The sequence below is a fragment of the Dermacentor andersoni genome, chromosome 5 (genome assembly GCF_023375885.2).
Source record: "Dermacentor andersoni chromosome 5, qqDerAnde1_hic_scaffold, whole genome shotgun sequence".
Taxonomy (NCBI): domain Eukaryota; kingdom Metazoa; phylum Arthropoda; class Arachnida; order Ixodida; family Ixodidae; genus Dermacentor; species Dermacentor andersoni.
Window position 1 is genome coordinate 85681921 of NC_092818.1, and position 12648 is coordinate 85694568.

Below are 12648 nucleotides of genomic sequence, written 5' to 3' on the forward strand. Positions count from 1 at the left end.
AAATTTGTTATGTGACGCAAGAGTTATTACCTAGCTAATCATAAAGTATTCAAAATTTAAACGTGTCTACTTTATTCAGTGAAAAAATTGTCCGACAGGATGCTCTCAGGGTGATGTGAATGCAATAAAATATAACCTGCATGCCTTCATGCTGCGATTCACCAGTAATTGGTAGTTAAATAGGAAAAATTCTAATTCATGCATACTTCCTGAAGATATACTAACGATTAAAACATAGTAGCGACAAATCCTCAGCCAAATCTCCATAGAGGCTAATGTATGGGCTGACTGCTTAAGGGGGAAGCAGGGATCAGATCACAAAAATAGCAAAAGAATTTATTCTGGGAAACCACTCATCTCATGATGTGCAATACCTAGTCCACATAGTATCAAAACTACTTAGCTAAAAACATACTTTAAATGCCAGAAAAAAGGAGAGAGAGAGAAATTATTTTGTCAGCGCAGACGATGAGAAAGAGCTCAAAGTTGTGCAAAACATCAAGGTTTGCATAGTCATCTCTCGTCTTTCCTGTGGCCAAGCTCCGCTTACTTGGTATCGTTCGAAAGCTGAAAGTTTGGCCTTTCCGTTCCAGCCCTCCTTGCCTACGACAACCATATAGAATAACCACAAACATCAAAATTCAGGGGCCACTGCAATGACGTTTGCGATGCGTGCGCCCCTCCTATTGGCTCAGTGTACTAGTACGCTGAGAGGCACCTTTAGATTGGCTATCACCAAGGCAACAGGTGCACCGGTGCTGATGAAGGAGTGCTGAACTGCTAGGCTTGCTTTGAAAACTGTATCGATGACACTGTTTTTTTGTTTGTAAGCGGTAAATTGGTGCTTGCTTTAAGAAAAAGAAAGTTTGAAAGTGGACAGTATATGGAAAGCAAAGCACAAGCTTCCTCCATCTCCTACAGCGAGGAAGAGTAAGCAGCAATTTTAAGAACTGATTACCGTATCACACCAGACCGAACAAGTGGTCAATGCAACGCGCAGTCCCGTACTGAGTCAGCAATAAAGCGATAGCGAAGCAAACTACTGCCCTGTGTCATCGAGCCATCAACTACGTACCAGACTGTGTCACGTGGGCGGCATTTTACTTGGAGACCCTACACGACATGCTGGTGCTTGTTGCCACACCTCTCCACACCGCCGCGGGTTCGAGCAGCCTAGATCCTGTTCCAAGACCAGAAGCGCCTAATAGCATCACCGTTAATGGAGTCAGTGCACTTGCAGCTTTTGAAATGTGATGGATGTGAAACAGCCTCCCCGGTTTAGAAAGAGACAGATGCTAATACGAATGTGCACAGCACATATACCGGCAAAAGGACCCCATGTACTTAGTAGGTGATGCGCTACACAGAATTTACAAAATTTGGAAGACGTTTAAGCTTCGCCTTTGAGAGTGGAACGCAATAGCATTCAATGATCCTTGACTGCTTCTTACACTTCCCAGCAACTGCAGCATATGTAGCCGTAATGTTTACTAGGAAATGCTGGCCGCGAATGAATATACACAAAGGTGGGCTTTCAGGTAGAAATGCGGCCTCTTGCGTGGGCCCCGATGTGGCATAGGCGAGCGCCATCTGGAGGTATTGCAACGAATCAGGCGCGCCGCTCCGTGACGCCCTCTCCCCCCTCGCTCCCTCACCCCCCCACGAGATACTGGAGCGCCGGCACGCATAAATGGTGGATGCCATGGCCGGTCTATGAATGGTAGAAATGCTGGAAAAGGGGTTTGTTTTGAGCTCTTGCATAACAGAATTATGTTTTCTCGTATAGTCAAATTACAATCCGACGCTATCATGTCTGTTGGTTGTGTGTAAGGCATACTTTACGATTTTTCTACGTATTTTAGCTTGAGAAATTCAATTAGTTCAGTAACTTCCTTGCCCCACATGGAAGGCCCGGGTATGGGTGGTTCGAAAATCTTTTTGCCGAAACGACATTCGCCACCGGGCACCGATGCCAAATTTTCTGCAACATGGAGCCCTTAACGCCATCGCGTTAATACGGGATGATCGGCATCACATAGCAGCATGTATTGTGTTTCAAAGAAACGCAGCAGGTTCTCATTCAGCAAATTGCTGTATGAACACGTACACATATACATCAGGGAAAGCTTGACAAGTCAATACGTTGCCCACTCTGCCGGTGTGCTCCTCTAATAAAGTTTTGAAATGCTGCTTGATATAGCCTGTCCTTATATAACAGTGCTTTCGGGGAAAATAATAATAAAAAAAATAAGGATAGCCTCTCAATGCATATATTAGGTGAAGACCATGGCATCGCATTTCTTTCTGTGTAAGCAGGAGTGAACGTAAGAGGATGCAAATTTATAGTTGACTGTTACTGCATACTATACTGTTTAGTGCGTAGTTATGACATGTTCCCACCACGTATATATTAACGAGGTTCCACTGTAATGAAATGACATGGTTATCATAACATGAACATAAAATCCCCAGGGCTGTATTTTGTATCTATACACTGTTTCCTATATAGCAGGCAATGTTGTGGAAACTAAGCAAGTAGTGCTGTCATAGAACCCTCACTCTGCACACTTTGCAGTGCGAGTTTCCACTGTAATAAACGAGTGTTGCCTCTAAAGGAGTAATCTAAACAAGATAGAAGTTCAAAGCAAGATGGAAACTTGAAGTGATGAGAAGTCGTGGAACAAAGAATGTCACTTCAAGCCAACGTTTGCTTCGACAAGGGGACTTGTGAAAACACTGGCTTAAAGCGACATTCCTTGTTCAAATACTCATCAGTGTCTCTAGAGGAGTAGCGGCACATATTTTATAACTTGTAGAAAGTCTACTACATTTTTCTTGCACACAAGAGTATGACGGTGAGTAAGAAGTTTAAAAAAAGAACACTCGTAAGATATCTTGATTTGATACTTAATTTGGAGCTCGAAATGCTGGACCTTGCGTGATTGGTATCAGTGTGAAATCTTGACGTAGAGAGCAAAATATGGTGACATTGTGCTGCAGTAAGGCTAGGTGTGATGATGTTGCTCATAAAGAAATTAACAAGAGTGCCGCACACGTTTCTTCAGACTTTTCTCACATGTTACAGCAGTGGCAATTGCATGGGATGAAGCAACCCAGTCTTTAACAACACACAAGATGCATCCCATCACATGACGCATCAGCCTCCTGGGTATCAAGACTTAAACTGGTTTGTAGAATACAGTTGACTTCCGTTAATTTGACCCTGACAAGACAAACAAAATTGGTCAAACTATCTGGCTGGACAAGGTAAACAAGATGCAGAAAGAACGCCAAAGCACACTGCTGATTCATTTGGCTGTATGTGTACGGATTATAACATTCCCCCAAATCAAAAGTGCACCCACTTTATACGTGTCCAAAGTAAAAAACTAAAGCTCCTAAACAAAGTAGAAACGTCACGTGCACACAAGTCTTTAGGGGGAAAAAAGGGCAAGAATGTTGCACAATGGTAAACATATTTTTAAAATTTTTTAAAAGTCAACTTTGCTGCAGTACAGCCGCGTTAAGTGGTAAAGCATACTTGCACCGCAAAGGCAGTTTAGGTTTCAACAAAACCGCCACTGCCAACAAGGGCGATGCTTTGCATCACCCTTGTCGCTCTTTCATTGGCCGGCGCACATTGTTGAGATGCACGCTTGCTGCCTAGCTTGTCTGTGGGATTTTTCCAGCAACTGCATTATAGTCGGCATTTCATCTCGCACGGTTCCACTATAAGAGGTATGCATACACATCGAGTACTACGGGAAGATAAATGGAAGCCACAGAAGACCGCATTATATCCGGTTCTACAATATAAGCAGTTGCACTATAAGTGGTCTGAGCTGTATTATAATAAACTATTTAGCACATTCTGATGCCTGTTAGTATGTTTTCCCAGGGTTTAGAGAGTTACAGCCTACATTTAACAAACAAAAATGACAAGTCGAAAACGTAATGCCATTCCTTTTAGCGGTGCACTGTAGTGTACTCGAAGCAGAAGTTGGCGGAAACTCACTTGTGCGTTTTGAGGTGTTCAGTCAGAGCCGAGGTGTTCAGGAAGCGCTTGTCGCACGTGTCACACTTCAGTGGCTTTGTCTCGTCGTTTCCGTGTACCTGGTAATGCTTGGACAGGCGGTCTTCCGTGGCAAAGCCCTTGTAGCAGAGGCTGCACTTATGGACTCGCTGTGGCACCGGAGCCCCCGCAGAGGCCGTCTCATTTTCTGCTTCACCCGCAGAAGCTGCCTCCGATGGCTGCTTGACACGTTTTGGGGGCCCTCGTTTACCATGCACTCCCACGTGCTTCATCAGCTCTGCTTGCGTTGAAAACTCCTGCAAACGTTGTCTTGCTGTAGGGACTGTGAAGTGATGAGCATAACAACAACAGTCTAGAGTAACGAGATCAAACTACCATGCATGAAAAACCAGGAGTGTACGAAAAACTCCCTCACATCACTGCCTGAAAATTTCTCAACAAAATGCTCCAGAATAAAAGAGAGAGAGAAAAAAAAAAGAAAACACTAGGAAACCAAGTCCTGGCTACACTGCTAAGCTCAGTCCATTCGCCTTGCAGTGTTCATGCTTCCAAGTAGAACACAAACTGTGCCACTTACTGAACCACACTCTGGGCACTGTTCGAGCTGAGATTCAGGCGTCGGCTCTGTTGGCGTCACGACAGCATGCAGAGGCAAATGCAGGTTTAACAGGTCAGAGCTGGGAAACACATAACGGCAGTGTGGACAGCCCCACGAGAAGGTTTCTGCTTGGGATGCGCTGCGTCGGGCTGACTTGCGAACGCCCTCACTAAGCAGGGACCCCAGGGGTTGCTGCTGCTGCTGTTGCTGAGCCTGCTGAGTCTGCTGCGCCTGCTGCTGCCGCCGCTGCTTAAGGCGCTCATCCTTCTGTTGGTGTCGAATCACGTGCCTGTTTGTGAAAAGCAAAACTGAATTGGTGAGTAAATGGAAGACTGAATTAATTATCAAATGAAAGAACAAATGACTGAATGAATTAATGAATGAGCCAATGAATGAATGAATGAATTAACGTGCAAGAGTGTTGGGCTGCCACAGCAGTGAAGTGACAGACATTTGTGTCCTGCAGGCACAACTGGACAAAGAAGGGTATTCTATAGTGAAAAGCTCTAGATTAATCATGACTCACGAGAAGACTGGTACATATTTTTACATTTTACACAAATCAAAATACAACTTTCACAGTTGAGGTAGTACTACAGACAAAACTTAATAAACAGCAGTTATTTTAACTTTAAAGTGAAGTAGATGTACGGCATCAGAGAAAGAAAAAGATCAACAGCAGAACAGGGCATCAACTGCAGCTTATTGCAGGCTTTAACCCTTTGAGGGTCACATCATTTTAGGGAAATGCATCCTGCCAGGGTCACATATTTTTATTGCATGTTTAAATTCTTTAGAGTGACTTATTTTAAGAAAAAGCAAGCAAATATTTTTTATGTGACAATAAAGACACACATTTTTTAATGTGTGCAGCTTTATACATGGTTTATCGTTGAATAACATATATAGTAGTGTATAGTAGGGTAATTAATATTTTATAAATGTAATGAAATTTATAAAGCTTATTTTTATGCTTTAAATGGGTTCCACACAACTAGGGCCTGAAGGGGATCACGGTCACTGACCAAGTCTGATGTATAATCCCACGTTTCGGAACCGCGTATGGGGTTCCTTGTTCACTGAGTTAGACAGGAAATTGTCATCACCTATGTAGCGAGCTCGTGACGTAACGAACATGCGTAAATGGCAGGCATAGTCCCTGGTGCGGCGTATAACTAGGGCCTGCATTATGAACCATTCCATTTCATTGTGCATTTTTATCATGTGTCGCGCTGAAGGAGCAATCCCAGCAAAGATGGTGGCGCAGCGGCCGGCAAGCCATGTTCCAGCCAATGACTGTCAAGAGGGTGGCGCATGATGCAAGAAAAATACAGCCAGAAATGCAGATGGACACATCCCATAACATTTACCTCCCTTGCACAGGGCTCGGCAAGTTCCATCATACAGCACAATCTCTGATGGAGACAGTACGGCACCGCACATTCGCAGGAACCTCCCCAGCCCAGCTCATATCTTTGGTCATCACTTACCCTCTCTTGCGTTGATGCGACTTATTCACATGGAATGCTTATAATGCTTCCTACGTCAACACGAAACTATCAGCTGTCCCTGTTGGGACACGTGTGTGCATGACGTAACCCCTCGAGACTGCATTGTTAACGCTCATACAATGCATTAGGCATCGCTATATGGACATCAGCAATACCTTAGTGTCACGTGCACTGGGCATTCAGCTATATCTGGGCGCTGTGGCCTTGGTCTTGACCACACTGTCACTGGCAAACTATCCTTTTGTTGCTTGGTGAATATATGACTTGAGTTGGCTTCAAATAATCCCACTGGGTTGCTATCAACTTCCATATTCATATTCATATGCCCTAAAGGCCCATTCGGGCATTACATAGGGGGAGGGGGGGGAGCCAGTTACATTTACAAACGTGTAAAAAAAAAGAACATTGGTAATATACAGTGACATAATTATATACAGAAAGAATAACATACGCAAGTAAGCACTCAACACAGAAATAATCACACATTCAGAAAAACGTTCAACTTGTTAACAAAAACATCATGGTTAATGACAGATACAATGTCCCTCGGTAGTTTATTCCAATGATATATTGCCAAAAGTAATGGTGAATGACGGTACAGATTAGTGCGAGCAAAAAGGGGTTGCACTTTAAATGGGTGATCAAAACGTTGAAAAATACTATGAGCTGCATTGATGTAAGATTCGCGGAATGGGGATCTACTATGATAAAGCGCGTGAAAATGTGAAAACAATGTTATTAGTCGGCGGTTTTGAAGAGAGGGCAACGAAAGTGATTCCTTGATGTCCCTAACACTGTAGTTTCGTGAGTATATTTTTGTGATATATCTTGCTGCTTTATTTTGTATTGCTTCGAGCTGTTCGATCAGATAGGTTTGATGCGAATTCCAAATAATGGATGCGTACTCTACCTTTGAACAAACAAGCGTAGTGTATGCTAATAACTTAGTAGCAGAGTTCACTAAGTATAAGTTGCGTTTAATGAAGCCGAGTGTTTTGGATGCCTTACTGGTTATGGTATTAATGTGCTCGTTCCAAGATAAATCAGAGAATAAATGAACTCCAAGATATTTAAATGTGGATACTTTCTCAACAGGGATTGCCTGAATCGTGTAGTAGCTCAATTCTGGATTATGTGTTCTCGTGAACGTCATGGCCTTAGTTTTAGAAACGTTAATTTCCATTTGCCACTGGCAACACCAAAATGCGAGTTTGTCGAGGTCTACCTGTAATGAATTCTTGTCTTCTGCGTTACTAATTTGTCTGTAGATGATACAATCGTCTGCAAATAACCTTATAGTAGAAGATAAAGTGTTTCCTATGTCGTTAATATAGATCAGAAATAATATTGGACCCAGAACCAAACCCTGTGGTACACCGGATTTTACATGCGAAAGTGAAGATGAGTACCCATTCACGTGGACTGATTGACTTTGGTTGGTTAAAAAATTAGCTATCCAATTTGTAATCGTACTGTTTATGTTAAGATTCCTTAGCTTCATTAATAAGCGGATGTGTGGAACTTTGTCAAATGCTTTTGCAATATCAATAAATATAGCATCTATTTTTAATCCACCATGAACGGCTTCGTGGAGGTCAGTCATCAATTCGAACAGTTGGGTTTCACAGGAACGACCACGAAGGAAACCATGCTGATTGCTAGCGAAGAAATTGTGATTGGGGTTCAATGACGTTGCTGGATATTGCATAGGCGTCATTGAATTCCAGACAGTTTTTGTTTGACTTTTTATTAGTTTGCCGGCTGAAACCACTCGCAATAAGATGAGGATGCATTTCATGCTTTAAAGTACCTGAGCAGCACTGGCAGGTGTGTTGTGAATGTTCTTCAGCCGACTTGCTAAGTCCTCTGGCTTTCCAAAAGACAGCACACAGACTGTCAGATGTTTGCTATTTAATCTTAATGTGGCACGAAGCGTCTAAATTCAGCACATCGTTTCGGAATGATCCACACCTTCCAGGGGGTCCCGAAGTAAAAACGCAAACGAATGAGCAAACTTTCAAAGAGGTTAAGTTACGTCAAACATCACTTGCAACTGACCTTTTTCTGTTGTAGGGATGAGAGAAACGAAGGTCACACAACGAACACTTATACTTCTTCTCTGACGAGTGCATCATGAGGTGACGCTTGAGGCCATACTTCCTTTGGAAAACCTTGTGGCATACATTGCACTGGTTTTCGTCTCCTGATGTGGGCTGGAATAAAGTGAACAGTTGTTTTGGAATGTTGCCAGAGACGGCCCGTCTCCATCAACGTTTTTCTCTCCCCCAAGATGAACTAGCCATTTGACGATTACAGTTCTTTCAGAAGACCGGCGTACATTCAAAATGAACAAGTATAGAAGAGTATAGAGAGAGATAAAGTGTTTAATTGCATGAAACACAACAAAGGTTCTACTTCAACATGACACAGATAACATATGCGAATATGTACACCCTGTGCATGCACAGTGCACTTCGTCCCTGCCCATATTTTTGTCTTTTGGTCAGGCATACTGGTATAAGTAGGTCATTGCGGTTATAAATGCTTGTCTCCCTCCAAGAATAAATTCAGTTGGTACCATGTATTTACTCACATAATGACTGCACTTTTCTGCCAAAAGAACTGACGCAAATTCAGGGTTGCGATCATTACGTGGAGGACATTTTCTGCGAAAAGAAAACAATTTTTTTTTTCATCCCGCATTTGCTGCGGGATGACAACAGGTCAGCAAATAGGCGGCTGCCACTATAACAGTGCGGGACACCAAAACGAAAATGGCGGCCAGTAGAGCAAGCCGAACACGATTTTTATTTTTCTTCTCGTGAGTACATTACGTGCATTGAAACAGTTTCTTCCGTATCAGTAATTATTAATATTGTTGATATCGGCAAGTTTGTGGCTATAACGTAGCCATGTTCACTTTGAGGGGACAGAAACAGAGATGGGCGCGCTTAGCTGCCAGTGACATAGAAACACATGGCAGGCATGCTGCGAAAACTGCACCATTTGTCTTCACTACTATCCTAATACGGCGTGTTTCCGCTATGGGTGGTCGAATATCTTAGCTGTGTTACAAGCATCGCCATACGAATAGGGTACAGTTCTAACGTATCAGTGTAAACGTGGCTACTATCGTTGCCGCTCGCGATTTGTTGCGTGCCCACGAGTGCAGACGAGAGGAATCGAAAGGCTCCTTTTTTGTTGTTGTTGTTGAACACAGCCATTACAAAACATACAAATAATAAAGCTAACACAAGTTTAGTGGTAGCTTTTTATTTTTTTTTTTCATGGAAGTGCAGAAAGCGATGAAAGGAATGAAACGGAGCATCTGCTTAAGAATGTTTGGTGCGTGCAGACCCCTTAATATGTCTTGAAGAATCGTTCGCATAGCATTTGACAGCATTCGACAGATGGTGAGCGTGACCACCATTACCTAGACTTGGCACATGACATATTGCTGTGGCAAGTTCGGGGTGCGATCATCAGATGGGAAAGAAGAAAAAAATCGAATTTTGATGACAAAATTCAGGGGTGAGATCATTACGAGAGTGCGATCATTGTGCAAGTAAATATGGTCTTTAGCATCCTGTCAATGTGTGTTCCTTTGTTCTCAATTTATTGTGCCATAATAGACAGTTCTAGAATAGCATTTGTCATCTTACGTAAGTTAAAAGCAAATATCTTTGAGGGACGTCAGGGAGCATGTCCGCTCAATACTTTTAGTTTAACATACGGGAGCACAAACGCATCGAAGATGTCAGAAGACAGGGCACTGCCTGGTGCATCATATCAAGCATACCCAAACCAAGACAATCCATCAGTAGCCATCCTGTCATTTCTATGCCAGCACGTCCATTAGGCCTACAGACACCGAAGGCGCCGGACAATCTCAGAAATTGGACACGCTATGCACTCATAAATAACATTTGAGGGGAGTTTAGAGGAAGTGAAGCTCATTTCAACAGTTACTGGCAATTAATGATAGCGAGAGTATAGCCATCACGAGAAATAACACTGAAGCAGAAGCCATGGGTGCTGCTATGTTTGGCAATGCTATTTCTTAGCATAAGTAAACATTACACATGTTTAACTTGCCAAATAATGTACTATGTTACAATGGTCGCATGTAAACCGTAGGAAACCAATAATGTGCAAAGCATGCACAGTAAGGATGCTGTTTCCTTACGTTTGTAATGAGTTTATATTTGGTTGCAAACAATATTCGAAAACCCTATAATACTTACACAAAGATGAAGTTTAGCTAGAATGACACATTACAGTCTTTCAGCCATTTATTCCGCGCTGAAAGAACTCTCGCTCAGAAGAGAAAAACTACTTAAACGTTTTCTTTCCACAAGTCCTTTCTCAAATGTTCCATGGTTGCTGTAACATTGCCATGTGTACTCTAACTTACCCCCCCTCCCCCTCTGGTACCATCATCACTTTTTTTGCTATGTTGTGACTTTCTGGTAAGCAGTCTTGCACACTTCTGCATGTTGTGAAACTTCCCATGCTGTTTACAATGCTGCTGGCTATTTGTGCACTCTGCACAGGAGCTATGGAATTGCGAATAAGAGCTGTAACATTGTCTCTGCTGCCGAGAAGACTGGCTGCTTCCGATAATAAGGGCACATGGGTTTTTGCACGATTTTCAGCCATTTTAGCACAATAGTACATCGGTTAATACATAGCAGACATAACTGTTACAGCATGAACTATGTACTGCGGTTGTAAGTTTACATTGCCAAAACTTGGTGGGAGACCCTTTGTTTGGAAAGTTTGCAAATGAATGATAGTCAAATTAACCATGTTTTACCCTAGTGATCCCAGTTCATTTTCATTCTTGTCAGCATTACTGAAATGTTTCACCATGATAGTATAAAGAAGCAGTAAATAAATGCTTGTGCATTTCATTAATGAATTTTATAGTTTAAGCTGTGTACTAGTGTTTCGACAAACTTGATAGTACTTAAACCTTTGCAGTCAAGTGCATTTGCTTGACTTCTCTATGGCGACAGTGCACTCCATCAGATGGGAACCGGAGGCGAACAGTTGGTTGTGGAGAGATGTAAAATGTGTGAGGACCTACAGTCTAATCTCGCCAAAATAACATTGACGGTATGTGCAAAAAATTTCATTGCCACTGAATTTTGTTGTCCCAAAATTTAACGATGCAATATGAAAGAATTTGGTTTCGCAGAAAAAACTTGTTTTTTATTCTGAGTTGTTCTGGATTGCTTGTTTAATAAAGAATCTTCTCACAAAGTTTGGTAGTTACCTGAGCAGTAGAAAGGAAGAAAATGAATTTTTTTCACAAGTTGGTGGCGCGCATTTCCCGTCGAACGCAACTCTGAACGCTGTTTTTCCAAATGCAGCCGCATAGTGGGCAAGAAACGAAACACAAAATGAATGCCCACGTTAGGAGTTTGTTTTTCGCACTTTTTAGAAAAATTGAGAAACTAAAGAAAACGAAGAAAGGTCTAGGAGGCAAGGGGAAGCTGACACAAAGTGTTGTAAAAAAACTCACTGCTTACTATGCATCTGCCCTGAAAGACAATGCTCCAGATGTAAAAAAAGACTGCAATGAGGAGTATTTGCGACGCTTTTCACTCCTACTCAACAGTTGAAGTCCCACAAAATGACGCTTGCCCAGTTGGTGAAGACTCTTGGTGTCACTACAATCGCCACAGAGCCCTAGTTGCAGCGGAAAAGCCATCAGTGCCAAGATCCCATCGTCCAGCTTTCAGCAGAGACGTTGCCAAAGAGCTGGTGCATCTCTACAACAGGCTTAGTAAGCCATAGCTTCTTGCGCGATGTTCAAGGATGCAGACACAGAATGCAAACAAGTCCTTCAATGCTCTTGTATGGAAAAGATGCCCAAAGACAGAATTTGCATCAATGAGAACAGTGGAGACTGCAGCAGCTCTGGCTGTGCTATAATTCAATGAAGGAGCACGTGGCATCAAGAGAATTCTCGACAAGCTGGAACTTGAACATGGAGTACAGACGAATAAGCATGTTCAGGAAGCAACGAAGCAAGCCATTTCATGAACACAGGCAAGAGCGACGGATAGCTCTAAAGCTAAAAAAAAAGAGACGACGCCTTGAAGGGATCGCCGCAGAGCAGCGTCATGTTGAAGAGGAGAGCCTGACATATACAGCAGGGCACTTTGATTAATTTTTTCTGATCATGAGAATAAATGCCATATTCTGAAATCGTTGAACTGATTTTTCTCAGTTTGCACTTCTTTGCAAAAAAAGAGCTTTAGTAAATGTATCATTTCCAAACTGCTACACCGAATGCTGCTTCCAACGTTTTTTCTAGACTGAAGTTTTGTGAGGAACAAGATAAAGTACTTTTCAGATGCCTAAATTTTTTCTAACATATAATATTTAGCAGATCTTTGACATGTAATGACAGTGAAAAAAATAAACTTCATTTTCAGAGTGATGGCATTTTTACAAAAATAACTTTAAATATGTGCAACTGATCTTATCCTGCACTA

At 42.3% G+C, this 12648-nt stretch overlaps 1 protein-coding gene across 2 annotated transcripts in view; it reads right to left on the reverse strand.

Annotated features, from left to right (window-relative positions):
- The window catches only part of LOC126530832 (uncharacterized), a 99543-nt gene that overhangs the window by 28862 nt on the left and 58033 nt on the right, over positions 1 to 12648 (reverse strand). For both annotated transcript variants that reach the window (XM_050178125.3, XM_050178123.3), the window contains exons 17-19: positions 8201 to 8355; positions 4611 to 4920; positions 4016 to 4329 (exon numbers count right to left, since the gene is read on the reverse strand). In XM_050178125.3, coding sequence (XP_050034082.1) covers positions 4016 to 4329; positions 4611 to 4920; positions 8201 to 8355 — 779 coding nt within the window. The remainder of the gene's footprint in view (positions 1 to 4015; positions 4330 to 4610; positions 4921 to 8200; positions 8356 to 12648) is intronic.